The sequence below is a fragment of the Choloepus didactylus genome, chromosome 1, assembly GCF_015220235.1.
Source record: "Choloepus didactylus isolate mChoDid1 chromosome 1, mChoDid1.pri, whole genome shotgun sequence".
Taxonomy (NCBI): domain Eukaryota; kingdom Metazoa; phylum Chordata; class Mammalia; order Pilosa; family Megalonychidae; genus Choloepus; species Choloepus didactylus.
The window spans coordinates 248,738,121-248,753,225 of NC_051307.1; the positions used below are offsets into that span (position 1 = coordinate 248,738,121).

General features: G+C 41.6%; 1 protein-coding gene across 2 annotated transcripts in view; it reads right to left on the bottom strand.

Annotated features, from left to right (window-relative positions):
- The window catches only part of CHCHD6 (coiled-coil-helix-coiled-coil-helix domain containing 6), a 311,755-nt gene that overhangs the window by 158,709 nt on the left and 137,941 nt on the right, over positions 1 to 15,105 (bottom strand). For both annotated transcript variants that reach the window (XM_037803406.1, XM_037803397.1), the window contains exon 5: positions 4,455 to 4,538. In XM_037803406.1, coding sequence (XP_037659334.1) covers positions 4,455 to 4,538 — 84 coding nt within the window. The remainder of the gene's footprint in view (positions 1 to 4,454; positions 4,539 to 15,105) is intronic.

Sequence of the window (15,105 nt, forward strand, 5' to 3'; positions counted from 1 at the left end):
ACCCAGTCCACCATGGGTAGTTTCGGGTGCCTATGAATTACACTGCAATGAACTTTGTCAAGTGAGCCTTTTGGTGAACATGTGGGCACACTTCAGTTGGGTACAGTACTGCTGGGTCAGAGGGCACACATATATTCAGCTTTCACAGATACTGCCAATGGTTTTCCAAAATAGTTATGTGAGTTTACACTCTCACCAGCAGTGAAGGAGAGTTTGGGTTAAATCACATCCTTGCCAACACTTGGTTCTGTCTGTCTTTTTCCTTTTGGCCATTCTGCTGTGTGTGTAATGGTATCACATTGTGGCTGTAATTTGCATTTCCCTGATGTGTTAAAAGGTTGAGTCCCCTTTCATGGGCTCATTGACAATTGGGATATCTTCTCTTGTAGAAGTGAAAAATACCTCCTCCTCACTTTGCAGTCATTAAATTTGGGGAAAATGAGGTAAGGCCTTTTATAGAGTTTAGAGGTCATCTGGGTTCCAGAAAGCTGGCTCTCAGGCATCCTTCTATCAGGTGCCATGCTTCTCACTTTCTCCCTTCCCTCCGGTACTAGACTGGGAATTCCTGGAGGCAGGAACCACAATTGTCCAAACCATCTCTTTGCTCAGCATTCAGCAGAACTAAGTTAATGTGGAATGCATGAACGAAGGTGCACTTATGAAAAAAGGAGAAAGCGGATGGAAATAACATTTAAGAGAACCAAATACTTATGTCAGGTACTCTGCTGGCTGCTTTACATAAATTACCACTAATCCTCCAAACAGTTGGCAAGTTAGTCTTAAAATCCCCATTTCAAAGATAAGGAAACTGAAGCTAGAGAGTTTAAGCAATGTGCTCAAAGTCACAGGCTGTAAAATTACTGAGGTAGAACAGGAACTGAGGTCTGCTTGGCCCCAAAGCCCACAGTCCCCACCATTCTGCTAGGCTCCACCACCCCCTGAAGAAAGAAAGCTCTTGGCCAGCCAGAGTGATCAGTTCAACTGGCTTGCTCGGGGTCTACTGTAGAGCCGCTCAGCACCAGAAGCTTCTGCCACAAGTCAACAAAATGCAGCTGGCTCCAAGGAGGCACAAGCCACCCTTCAACCCTGTGATAGATGATCCCACCTGAATGGTGTGGCTGGAACCTACTCTTATTTCTTCTGTTTCCTGGAGGAAATCACAAAGTGGCAGCTGAGCAAAGGTTCTAGAGCCAAGTGTCCAGTGGGTGACAAAATGAGGAAGGCAAGAGGGATTCACAGCAGTGGGGGTGAGGGTGGGGTGGGGGTTGTAGAGAACCTCACCTTCCTGGTCCATGTGCCCAACATACGGAGATAGAAACTGGTCTGATTCTTTGGCACTGTCGAGGCACCTTAGAAATACCCAGTTGTAAGCAGCTCGTGGTCCCCATTCTAGTTGATCAGGAGCCATTCCCTAACCCTGCACACTGCATGGCCAATGGGTGTGCCAGGCATTAGAGAACACACAGTGAAGCCCCTAGAGGCTTCCCCACCCCAGAGAACAGGCTATTGGTGTTAGGTTACCTCTGATGATGACATCTATTTCCACACACAAGTGCACTCATTAAACCCAAACCTGAAGCCCTGGCATGAAACAGAATCCTCTATACCGCTGGATATCAAGAACGGAGCCGGCATTTGCTAGGCACCTAGCAGACGCCAACACTTTGGCAGAAGTACTTCATTGAATCCTCCCATCAACTCTCTGGAAGAAAGCATTAGTATCTCCATTCTGCAGATGAAGAAACTGAGACACAAGCCTGCCCAGTCACTTGCAGGTGACAGCGAGGGAAGACGGCGGCACAGGCTCATGGCACAGGCGCGCTCACCATCCCCTTTCCAGCAGCTTCTGTGTGAACACCAGCATCCAGGGCTCTACCTCTAGTTGCTGCAAGACCAGCGGAGGCCCCGACCTCTGCAGCAGCTCATTGTTCTCCGTGTAAAATGGAGAAAAACAAGCCTCCCTGAGATCTTGCATTGTGGGCATGAGGAGCAATTACTCAGAAAGATTATCAAGCACTGGAGCCCTACAAAATGCCATTTCCACAGTCAAGGACCATCATTGAGGGACTGTGTACTGCTGTACCAAAGGGTCAAGAAGTCTCCGCCCCCTTGAAAATGAGTCTGGATTCTCTGCAGGCATTCCACACCTGCCAATCTCAATAAGTTGGGGGGGGGGGGTGGGGAGCGGCAGGACCAGGCTTCAGAACAAGTACCCTGCAGGTGGGTGGGCAGAAGGGCTCTGACCAACGTCTTCCAAAGTCCCCGGCTTCTGCCCAGCCCCCAGCCCTCAACTTTGTCTCACCTAGGACAACACTAACCTGTTTTAGGTGGGCAAGAATGAGGCAATAGCTGTTCCAAGCTTCCCCCAAACCAGGTTTTCACCATCCATTTCTAAACTAAAAAGGAAATGGGAAGGAAAAGGAAAAAAAAAAAGGAAAGGAGCTTGATGATTGGAAGGTCCTGATGTAGTGTGTACAGAAGCTGAAAATGTCAAGGTCTCAGAGTATTCAACAAATGAAAGCAGAATTATATAAAAGCAACAGCTAATAAAAAAGATTGTCGGATGCTGTGTTTTCCATCTTCCCAGCCATTACTGCAATAAAATTATCCACAGAGAAGATTGAAAACCTTTTTCAAAACTAATACAATTAAGCCTTATTATTGTGTCTTTCTTCTCCCTCTTTCTCCGGCGACCCCTTAATCCCCCTTATCTCCCTCACCAATCTCCATTTTCTGGCATGTTGGAGGCACTTTCTTTCTTTTGTTATTACCACCAGCAAAATACTAGTGTTTAAGAGTCAGAAAGGACATCGTGTTTTTGCACCTCCTTCCAGACGCATTTAATAATTGCTCACAATCACGTAGGAAAACCTCATTTAAAAGAGGAAAAAAACCTTTCCTCTGCATAAATGTAAGGAGTTTGGGCTTTACGTTATGAGTGGGGGAAAACAGAAGAGGGAGAAGGGCTCTTCCAGGAGAATTTCCTCTCTTTCAGCAAAGCAGAGAATTTTTTTTTTAAAGGAGGAGAAATAAAGTAGAGATCTGAGAGTGACAAGGGTGAAAACAGATTTTATAGGAGGAAAAAATGCTGTGAGGCTACTTCCCTTCCACCTCAAACAGACACATGTACACATGCTTCTAGAAGCCAAACCCAGAGGAAAAAAACACACAAGAGGAGCACAGCAGGAGACCAAAGAATTGCACACATAATAACAACCACAGAAAAATCTGTGCTTATGAACATATGGGCAACTGTGATAATTACAACCATGGCTGGTGGATTTTCTTTTTTTCATCCTTTTTCCAAGATCTCAATTCACAATCCCTGGCATTAAAGCTACCGTCAATAGAATCGTGCATGAAGCCATTTCAGGACCAATTCTGTAGTGGCTCAGACGTGTGTGGCCCCGTTCCTCCAGACGTGCATGTCGGGTTCATATCGTGCTGGTTTTCACCATTCCTGAACACCCCCTACTAAGGACGGACAAGCAGGTGTCAAGGAGTGGGGGTTAGCCCCCCTCCTGTCCCAATGCCTGCAAATCCAGAAATCCATGTTTCTGCCAGGCTCTACTGGGGCATACCAGAAGAGAAAGCCCCTATGGAAATCAAGCCCCTCAAGCAAACCATCAATTTCAAAGCGCCAAACCGTGACAAATGATTTGCAAAGATTCGCCTGCTTATTGCAGGCTCAGGTTGCCTGGCACACCGTCTCAGGCATGAGGGAGAACAGTTCTTGGTTTTGTTTGTTTGTTTAACCTCTCAGCCATCCCCTCCCATGTTTTAAGACGTTTCTTTGAAAAATCTGTCATGATCAACAAATTAAAACCAAAAAAAGTAAGCAAGTTACCAAATGAATTTTCAAGAGTCACTGCAGGCTTAAAAGAAAAAAAACAAAAAAGAAAGAAAGAAAAGAGGCGTGATGGTATGTCTTTAAATCTCCTTCGTTTCAAAGGCTTATCCTTAGAAAGTAGACAGTGCGTGGCGGCAGTGCACTTTGATCTTCACGACTCCCAGGAGTAAATCAATAATACAACTTTAATATATTTGTATAGCAAGACTTCACGTTATTATTATTTTTATCCAATGCAGCTTAACTAAAGTGAAAAAGGTATATTGGTTCTCAGCGCTGCCCTGTGGTGGAAGTGAATTTTTTTTTTCTAAAACGGAACTATAGCAGAGCCAGTGGCAGTCAACAAAAAACGGGCCAATTAAAAGCCAATTATCTCTTTGAATGCAACCTGTTGAAAGATTCTGTTTGTGGTGCTCACTGCAGAATGCGGGAGGGCATGTCGGAGGAGGGTGGCCGGCTCAGGGAACGGGTGCTGGGGGCTACCACCCTGGTGTGACGTACCCTCCTTGCCCACCACTGTCACCATCACCGCCATGGTGGTGGATTCTGGTCAGGTGCTTTGAGGATCTGGCCCCAGGAAATGCCAGCCAAGTGTAAGCCTTACCTTCCTCTCAAGGCGCCCCAGGTGCTCCTTATAAAAGCTGTCCCTGCATCTCAGCTCCTCCTCCATGCCTTCCAGCTCCTTGGCCTAGGTGGGAGAGAACAAAGCATGCCTTAGCTGAGGCTGTGGTCACGGGCATCCAGGGCTACGGTGGAAAACGGATGATTTCTGCTCACAACCAGGCTCACAGGGACTCAGGTTCTGTCCAGAGCAATCACAACAATAAAATAACAACACCATAAATGATGAGAATAGGAGCATCATGTATTGAAAACCCATGATATGCCAGAGAGTTGACATATATTGTGTTTATCTCACAACCCTTCAAGGTGGGTAATTACGATCAACATTTCACAGATCGATGCTTGCTAACATTTACTGAATGTTTACTATGTGCCAAATATTGGCCTCGGTGCTTCCCACAGATCATTTCACTCTATCTTACAATAGCACTAAAAGGTAGATGGGATTATTATGATCCCCTATTACAGATGAGGGAACAGATGCACAACAGAAGGGCTAAAAGCTCCCAGCTACTGAGGGAAGAGCTGGGTTTGACCCTCAGTTCTGCCTCCAGCCCCCTAGTTCAAGAGCTGTTGGCTGTGGAGTCTTGATAACCACACTACCCCAAGCCGCCTTCTCCCACTCCCAGCTGTGAGAGTTTAGGATTCCAAAATGCCTTTCCTCTGGTTGACCAACTCCTCCTCTAGGGGTGGGTGGGTAGGAAAGGTGAGCCTGCTATCCAGGAATGCAGGAACATAACCACAGAAACCTGGAGCCAGAGGGGGCAGGTGCTCCACCACCCTGTTGGAGCAGCCCCCGAGGGCCCTCCTTTGCGGTTACAGGAAGTGGGATGGGGGGCACTTAGCTCAAGAGCCAGCAATCTGGAGCCAGGCAGACCTGGGAAAGAACCCAGCTCCACCCCTTAACTAGCTGGGAGACCTTAAACAATTTACTTAACCCACCAAGTTCCAGACTATTCAGGTATAATGGGAATAACAGAAAGGAAAGTGCCCAGCCCACGGGACAGCTAAGTTAAAGGAAACCCCAACAAAAATGGGCAGGGTCATAAAAGGACTGCAGAGAGGGAAGCCAGCCTGACTGGCGGGATAGGGCCCATGGGCTCCTCGCTGCGGTTTCCTGGGACAAGGCCCCCAAGCCCTGCCTCTGCCCCCAACAACACCTTCCAACCACGGCCTGGACTCTGCAGCAGCTCCGTCCTGCAGCACACAGGCCTGGCTTCCCACAGAGGGCCTGTAAACTGGAGCAGGTGCCATGCTTTCCTTGTGGATTTCCAGCCTACTGGTGGAATGGAGAGAAGGGTAGTAACTTGGCTCCCACGGTGACTGCAGAATATCTCAAAATGCCAAGGTGGCCACTGGAATGTCTCTGGGATGCCAACGCTGAGACTCTGAATCCTAGGGGGCTGTTCCAGGGGTTTTTCGGAGCAAGTGCCCAGGCTGCATCCCAGAAAAGGAGGCTGGAGCCTCTCCACAGCCCAGCACTTAACTGCGAAGCATTCCCAGCGCAATTGGAGTTGAGAAGCTGGTGTGGTACAATTAAAGCAGTCAGTACAGGAAAATCTCCCAGGGCTTCGGACCTGTCATTTTCTGGCCAGTAATCCCAGCCAAGCAGGAAAATGACATCTGAAAGCTAAACTGTCAGGAGGCTCTTCAGCTGCTGATCACCAGGGGCCAGTGGGGCAAAGAAGCGAGGAGGCTCATTCACGTATCCACCCACCCCTCCCACCGGCATATTCTGATGCTGCCCCTGGGCCAGAGGAAAGGAAATGCTGAGCCCACCTCTTCAGTCCCAGCCCGACCTGGATGCCTACAGCTCAGGAATAGGATGCAGAGCTAACCAGTAGCAGCTTCCTTAGGAGAGAGAAAGCATGCTAGTATGCACAAGAAGAAATATTGAGGCTCTGGAGGCCTTCTTTTTCATTCAAATGCTCCTTTCCACCTCAGGACAATATGCAATACAACCACCCAGTGGTCAAGAAAGGAAGAAAGGAATTAAATGTTTAGAGAGCAGTCAATCTCTCCCACTAGAACCAAAGCTTTGTGAGAGGAAGGAATTACCCGACTCACACCGTGTCCCTGAAGCATTTGTTTCTATCACAAGTTAGCCATCCTGTTGGGCAACTTCACTGCCTCAGCGGCATCTACTGTAAAGTACTGACTATCTGCTCTATTTCTCTCTGAGATTTAGAATGAAATCCCAGTGATTTACTGTGGATAGGAGGTAAAATGGGGCTTAAAAAAAAAAAAGGAATACAATGCCAATGCCTTGATGTGGTGGCTGGCACAGAGCAGGCTCTCAAGTATCTGGTTTTGAATGAATGAATGGATGGATGAATGTATCAGATGACATGTGGTCACTCCATACCAATATCCTGCTTCACAGCACTCACAAGCAGCCATGCAAACATGCACTCCTTGGGTAACGTTAGAATTAAGAAAGGACAGGCAGCATGGGAAGTTGCTGCTTAACTGGTACAGGGTTTCTATTTGGAGTGATGAAAAGTTGTGATGATGGATGGTGGTCCCAGTGGCACAACACTGTGAATGTGATTAATACCAATGAACTATACACTTAAAAGTGGTTAAAACGGGAAATTTTGCATTATAGATAGATAGATGGATAGATAGCCCAACAAAAATTTTTAAAAAAGAAGGCAAACACAGGCAGGTTTCAGTAATTTATCAAAACTTTACTGACATTATTGTAAAGGGGTTGGAGAAACAAAAGGGGAATGAGAGCAAGTTTTTGCACTCATGGAGCTTAGATCCCAGAGGAAAAGATAAATGTGTACACTGATAGATGATTTCAGATGGCGATTTGTGCTAAGGAGATCATAAAGAAAGAATAATTGTGGGGTGGTAGGTTGCTATTTTCTCGAAGTAGAAGTCCAAGAAAGTCTTCTGCCAATTAAGTGTGTTGTCTCCAATACAAAGGTAAAGAATCATCAGGATGAAGATCTACTGGTTGACTACAGTCTCTGGATGGCAGAATCAAGAGGCACCTTTAGCAAATTAGTTGAGGACTTACTCCATTCAAGATGACAGAGGGAGTTCCCACTTTGATGCATCTACCGGGCTAAAAACACATAGCAATCGCAGAGAAAATATAAGAATACAAGACCAAAGAGACATGCCGGGTTCAACAAGATAAAAAATACCCAACACAGAACAGAAATGCAAAGCAGTAGGTGAGGCTGAAGCCCCAGGCTGCTGGGCATATTTAAGGTGCTCAAAGAGAATAAATGGAGGAAAACTTCTGATTTCAAAAAAGAAAGAGAAATTACCAACCAGAAACAGGCCTACCCCAAAACAAGTAAATATATTATACACTGAAAATCTTTAAAATAAAATACAGAATGGGTAAGACAAGCCTAAACTGAGGACGGCTGAGGAAAAGTTTGCAAACCAGAAGGTAACACAGAGAAATTGAGCCAGAATGTCTCAGTAGAAGACAAAGTTAAAAACTACAAAAGAAGAGTTGATAATGTGGGCAATAGACCAAGAGACTCCGACCTAGATCGCAGCTATTTCAGAAGGATAGCATGACAGGAATGGCAAAGAGGAAGAGGAGGAGGGAGGGAACAGAGGGCAAGAAGGAGGAGGATGGAAGGTGGAGCAAGAGGGAAGACAGAGGAAGGGGAGGGTGTGGGAAGGATGAGGGGAAGAGGAGGATAGAGGAGGAAGGGAGCAAGACGTGGGGAGAGGAGAAAGATGGAGGGTTGGGGGAAGAGAGGAAGGGATGAAGAAGATGGCAAACAAAAGACCAACTCAAACTGTAGAAATACGTCCAAATAAATCAGTTATCAAAAAGGCAGCTTCTAAGGTGGCTCCCAATGACCCCTGCATTCTGACATTCCTGCCCTTGTGTAATTCCCTCCTCCTGAATGGAGGTTGGCTGTAGGAACTCACATCTAAGGAAACAAATACAATGTATTAACTCCTGGGGCTGCCAAAGCAAATTACCAAAAATTAAGCGGCTTAAAACAAGAAAAATTTATTCTCTCTCAGTTCTGGAGGCCAGAAGTCTGAAAGCAAGGTGTTGGCAGGGCCACACTCCCACTGAAGTTTCCAGGGAAGACTCCTCCTTGCCTCTTCCAGCTTCTGGTGGCTCCCACCAATCCCTGGTCTTACTTGGCTTACAGCTGCAGCACTTCAACCTCTGTCTCGGTCCCCACAGGGCCTTCTCCCCTGTGCATCTCTCTTTGGGTCCTCTCCTCTTCTTTTAACAGCACCAGTCATTGGACTCAGGGCCCACCCTGATCCAGTATGACCTTAACTTTGCCTAACTAATTATATCTGCAAACACCCCATTTCCAAATAAGGCCACATTCTGAGGTTCTGGGTGAACATGAATTTTGAGGGGACTCTATTCAACCCTTACATATGGCAAAAGTGATAGGATGGTCACCTCCAAGATTTGACTGCAAAAGGCACTGACTTCTGTTTTGCTCCCACTCTCTCCCTCATTCTCTCTTGCTTGGATGAAGCAAGCTTCCATGTTCAGAGCTGCCCTATGGAGAGGCCCATGTGGTAAAGAACTGAGGGTGACTTCTTCCCAACAACCAGCAAGAAACTGAGGCCCTGTACCCAACAGTCCTCAAGAAAGTCAAGTCTGCCAGAAGCCATGTGAGTAAGCTTGGAAGCTGAGATTACGGCCCCAGCAGACATACTGACTGCAGACTTGTGAGAGACCATGAGGCAGAGGATCCAGCTAAGCTGTGCCCAGATTCCTGACCCACAGAAACCATGAGATAATAAATGTGTACTAGTGTAAGCCTCTAAATGTTACAGTAATTTGTTACTCAGCAACAGATAACTAACACAAAATGTAAACTGAATAATTAAAGAACTAAGACTATGAGTTTGGATTGAAAAAAAAGGAAAAGCAAAAACCAACTATATGCTACTTACAAGAGACCCAACCCTTCCATTTAAATGGTCTCACAGAACAAAAGAAAACCTTTTTCCGGACATAAAAATAAACACCAGTGTCCACTGTTTTTTTTTTTTTTTCCTTATTATGATTATTTTTTTTTTTTTACAAACACAGCTAGGTATTCAATCAAAAAATTTAAAAATACAAAAAAAAACAACAACAACAACAAGAAAATATGACCCACAGTAGAGATAAAACACTCAACAGAAGAAGACACAGAGATGGCCCAGATGTTGAAATTAACACCCAGGGACTTTAAAATAACTATCATTAATATGTTAAAGAAAGTAATAAAAAAGGTGGGAAACGTGTTAAGAGATGGAAAATTTTCACAGAGACACAGAAACTATAAAAGAGACCAACCTACTGGCTTCTGGGCTCCATGGTTTATGATGAGAAATACCTGTTAATCTTACTGAGGATCCCCCGTACGTGATGAGTCACTTCTCTTGCTGCTTTCAAGTTCTCTCTTTGAGCTTGGGTTTTGACAGCATGATTATTATGTATCTAGGTGTGGATCTCTTTGAGCTCTGTTTATGTATAGCTCTACATACATGCATGGCCTTCTATATTCATAGGAACATACTGGAACTTTTCAAAGCTTCCTATGTACTTCTCATCCCCCAGCTTTTCTTTGTAAACTTTTGGGTTACCTTATTGTTTGCCTCAACTATTACTGACCACCTCCAACGTTCCTGATGTTCAACCACTGCCTCTGATTGTTTTGGACACAGTCCCCAGGAAAAAGCTGTTCCTACTAGAGGAGCTCCAAGACAGGTCAAATAAAAACAACCTTGCCAGTGGGGTCTTCCAGGGAACCACAAGGAAAAATAATGACAATTCTCTGGGAATGGGGCTTTGAAGAAGTACCAACCCTAATCTGTCCCTTCCAGTGGCTACTGGTTTTCACTGTGATTGTGAGCTGTTGGTTTTCAAGATTATTGTGAAACTGAGAAAGGAGGAATGAGAATAGGGCAAGTTAAAATGTTACAAAGGTCACTGTTCTTATGTTCTTACTGAGATTGTTAAGTCATTTTTCTCAAATAAACACTCCAAAGATTTCTGCAGGCTGTTGGTTAACATTCAGGGTTCTAAAAAAATTGATTCTGACATATTTTTGTCAGTGTTTTCATGGCTTTTATGGAAGAGAGGTCAAGATTTTCCAAAACCAAAGACAACAAACTACAGACCTGTGAAGCTCAGAAAATCCTGGGCAATTTACTTTTGTTAAGTTCTTAAATTATTCCTGAAGTAATGGAACATAGTTTTAATATAGATTGTGATAAGTTAAAAATATATATATTGTGATTTCTATAGCAACCACTAAAAAAACAAAAAATGGGTGCACATAAAAAATCAATAAAGATAAGATGAAATTTTAAACATACTGAGTCATCTCTACACACCCTCCAAAAAACAATCCATAAGAAAGAATTGAAGAGGAGCAAAGATTTTTTACAAAGGTACCAAGACCAACAGGAAAAGAACAGACTCTTCAAAAATGGTGCTGGGACATCTGGATAGTCACATGCAAAAGAACGAAGCTGGACCCTTTCCTCACACCATACACAAAAATTAACCAAATATAACTGCAAAAATGTAAAATTTTTTGGAAGAAAACATACAGGATAAATCTTTATGACTCGGATTTGACAATGGATTTTTAGATATGACACCAAAACTATGACCAGCAAAAGAAAAAACAGATAAGTTGAATTTCATCAAAATTAAAACCTTTTATGCCTCAAAAAACACTATCATGAAAGTCAAAAGACAACCCACAGAATGGGAGAAAATATTTGCAAATCATTTACATATATGACAAGGGATCTGTGTCCAGAATAGATAAAGGACTCATACAACTCAACAATAAAAAGATAAATAATCCAATTTAAAAATGGACAAATGATTTGTATAGACATTTCTCCAAAGAAGATACAGAAATAACAAACAAGCACATAAAAAGATGCTCAATATCATTAATCATTAGGGAAATGCAAATCAAAACCACAGTGAAATACCACTTCATAACTACTAGGAAGGCTATAAACAGAAAATTTCAAAATGGAAAATAGCAAGTGTTGATAAGGATGTCAACATTTATGCTGCTGGTAAGAATGTAAGATAGTTCTGCCACTGTGGAAAACAATTTTGTGATTCCTCAAAAAGTTAAATATAGAAGTACCATTTGACCTGGCAATTACACTTCTAGGTATATACCTCCAAAACTTGAAAAAAGATCCTCAAACGAATACATGTACTTGCATGTTCACAGCAGTACTATCCGTAATAGCCAAAAAGAAGAAACAGCCCAAATGTCCATTAGCGGCTGAATGGATAAACAAATTGTGGTATAACCATACAACGGAGTATTATGCAGTCATAAAAAGGAAGAAGAAGTGATATATGCCTCAGCTGGACGAACCTCAAAAACATTACATCAAGTGAAAGAAGCCAGACATACAAGGTCATACATATATTGTATGATTCCATTTCTATGAAATATCCAGAATAGGCAAATCCATAGATACAGAGCTCAGACTGATGGATGCCAGGGGCTGGGCGTAGAGGGTTTGGGATGATGAAAATGTTTGAGAACTGGGTAGAGGTGATGGTTGCACATATTGTGACTGTACTAAATGCCACTGAATTGTTCACTTTAAAATGGTTAATTTTGCTTTGTGAATTTCACCTCAATTAAAAAAAACAACTTTTAACTTAAAAAAAGAGGTTAACAGAGGACATAAAATGGAATTCTGAAACATACAGATTGATTGAGCTCCATCCTCTCCCCACCAAAAAAAAAAAAAATCTCTGCAAGAAAGGAACAACAGACAAAGAACAGATGGAACAAATGGAAATCAAACATCAAGTTGGTAGATTTAAATCCAAACATATTACTAATCACATTGAATGTAAACAGTCTTAACCCCCTGCATTAGTTTCCTCTTACTGCTGTTAACAAATTACTAAAACCCTGCAGCTTAAAACGATGCCCACTTATTCTCTTACAGTTCAAGAGGCCAGAAATCTGAAATGGGTCTTATTTGGCTAAAATTTAGGTTTCGGCAGGGCTGCATTCCTTGTGGAGGCTTTAGAAGAGAATCTATTTCCGGGACTTTTCCAGCTTCTGGAGGCTGTCCCCATTCCTTGTTGACCCTCCAGCACTCTGACCTCACTTCTCTCTCTGACTCTCATGCCTCGTTCTTTCCCTTGTAAGGTCCCTTGAGATTATACTGAGGCCACCCAGATGATCCAGGAGAATCTCCCCACTCATGTTTCTTAATCTAATCATGTCTGCAAAGCTATTGGCAGGTGCTGGGGATCAAGAGGTGGACATTCTTGGGGGCTCTTTTCTGCTTCCCACACGTCCCTCTGAAAAGGCAGAGATATAAACCTTGACTTTAAAAAAGCAAAACCAAACTCCAGCTATATATTATTGACTTTAAATATAAAGGCATAAACACATTGAGAGAAAAAGAATGGAAAAAGATACACCATGCAAATACTAAACATAAGAAAGCTGGTATAGCGATAGCAATATTAGATACAGGAGATTTCAAGACAAAATTTATTACCAGATAAAAAGAGGGGCAGTTCATAATCATAAAAAAAAGACAATAATCAAAAAGAACTCATTCTAAATGTGTATGCACTTAATAACAATCTTCCCAAATGCGTGAACCAGATTTCATAGACTAAAGAGGAATATAGACAAATCCACAATCACAGTCAAAAGCTTTAACATTGCTCTCTCAAAATATTGATATAATAACTGGACCAAAAAACTCAATTAAGATATGGAAGATTGGAACAACACTATCATCCAACTTGACTTAATTGATATAGAATGCTGCATCTAACAGCTGCAGAACAGTTACATACACAGACCATACACTGGGCAATTAGAAATTTAAAAGGATGAAACCATACAAAATATTTCTATAATTACAAAGAAATTAAGTAGCATTTGATAACAGTAAGAAACCTAGAAAATCTTCAAACATTTATAAATTAAATATGTTACTAAATAGCCCATAAACTCTAACCAGGAGAAAAATTAGTCAACATAAAGAAACTCAGAAATGACAGAGATATTGGAATTAACAGACAAGGACTTTAAAATAACTATTATAAATATGTTTAAGGATTTAAAGGAAAACATGAACATAATGAAGAGATAACTGGAAACTACTACAAAAAACCAAGCAATTTCTAGAGCTGGGAAGTATAATATCTGAAACGAAAAGACTGGAAAAGTGAATGCTGCCTTAGTGATCTGTGGGGCAATTTCAATATCAAATGGTCTAAAATACATATAATTGAATTCCCAGGAGAGGTTGGTGGCAGTAGAAAATATTTGAATATCTGACAAATAATGGATAAAAAATTTCCAGATGTGTCAAAAAGTATAAGCTCACAGATCAAAGAAGCTCAAATAACCAAATAACCAATAAATACAGTGTAATGTATGCTATGAGAAAAACATACAAACTGCAAACCTATGATAAATTTAAAATACATAATTTTCCTTGATTAAAACAATAAAAATCTTACTCTAAGAAAGCCCAGATGGCTTCACTGATTAATTCTATCAAATATTTAAGGAAGAAATCAAACCAATTCTAAGCAAGCGCTTTCAGAAAACAGGAAAGAACACTTCTCAAGTCATTTTATGAGGCTACTATAATTATGATACCAAACCAGACAAAGACATTACAATAAAAGAAAATTACAGACCAATAACCCTCAAGAAAAGAGATGGAAAAATCCTTAACAAAAACGTAGCTAATCGATTCCATCAATATGTAAAAAGGAAAACACCCCATAATCAACTGGGGTTTATGTCAAGAATCCAAGGTTGCTTTGACATATAAAAATCAATGAACATACTTCACCATATTAACAAATAAAAGGAGGAAAATCATATAATAATTTCAATAGCTATAGGTAAAGTATTTGACAAAATACAACACACCATTTATGAAAAAAAAATTTCAGAAAACTAGCAAAAATAGAAGGAAATTTCCTTAACCTTATGAAGGGCAGATACAAAAACCCTACTCTAGAGATAGTATCATATTTATTGGTGAAATTGAATGCTTCTTCCCTAAGATCACAGAGAAAACATTAATATGGATTTAGAAGATTTGATGAATGAAATTTAAAAGATTGATCTAAAAGACATTTTCCTAGAATCTCTACCCCTAAAATTGAATATTTTCATTCTTTTAGAGATTATGTGTGACATTTGTAAAAATCTATCATTCTTTTAAGTGACACTCACAAAAAAAACTTAATAAATTTCAATTTGATCAATATCATACAGACCACTTCTCTGATGAAATAAAATTAAATTGCAAATCAACAAAAAAAGATTGCTAAAGATGAGTTTGTTAACTAAATATGCCCTCCTAAATAACTCATGGGCTAAGAGTAAATAAAAATAAAAATAACACATTACAAGAACGAAAGTTCTACATAGCAAAATGCGTGCTATAGCTAACAAGGAATCCAAAAGGTCAACCAATAGCCCTAAATGCATTTATTTTTTTTTAATTGAGATTTAAACAAAAAATCCTTCATTATATGAATAAAATAAGGCTCAGATTAAGTAACCTGCACCAGATTACTGTAGGGTTATGAACACAGATTTCCTCACTCACAGTCCACCAATTTCACACCATTTTGGGAC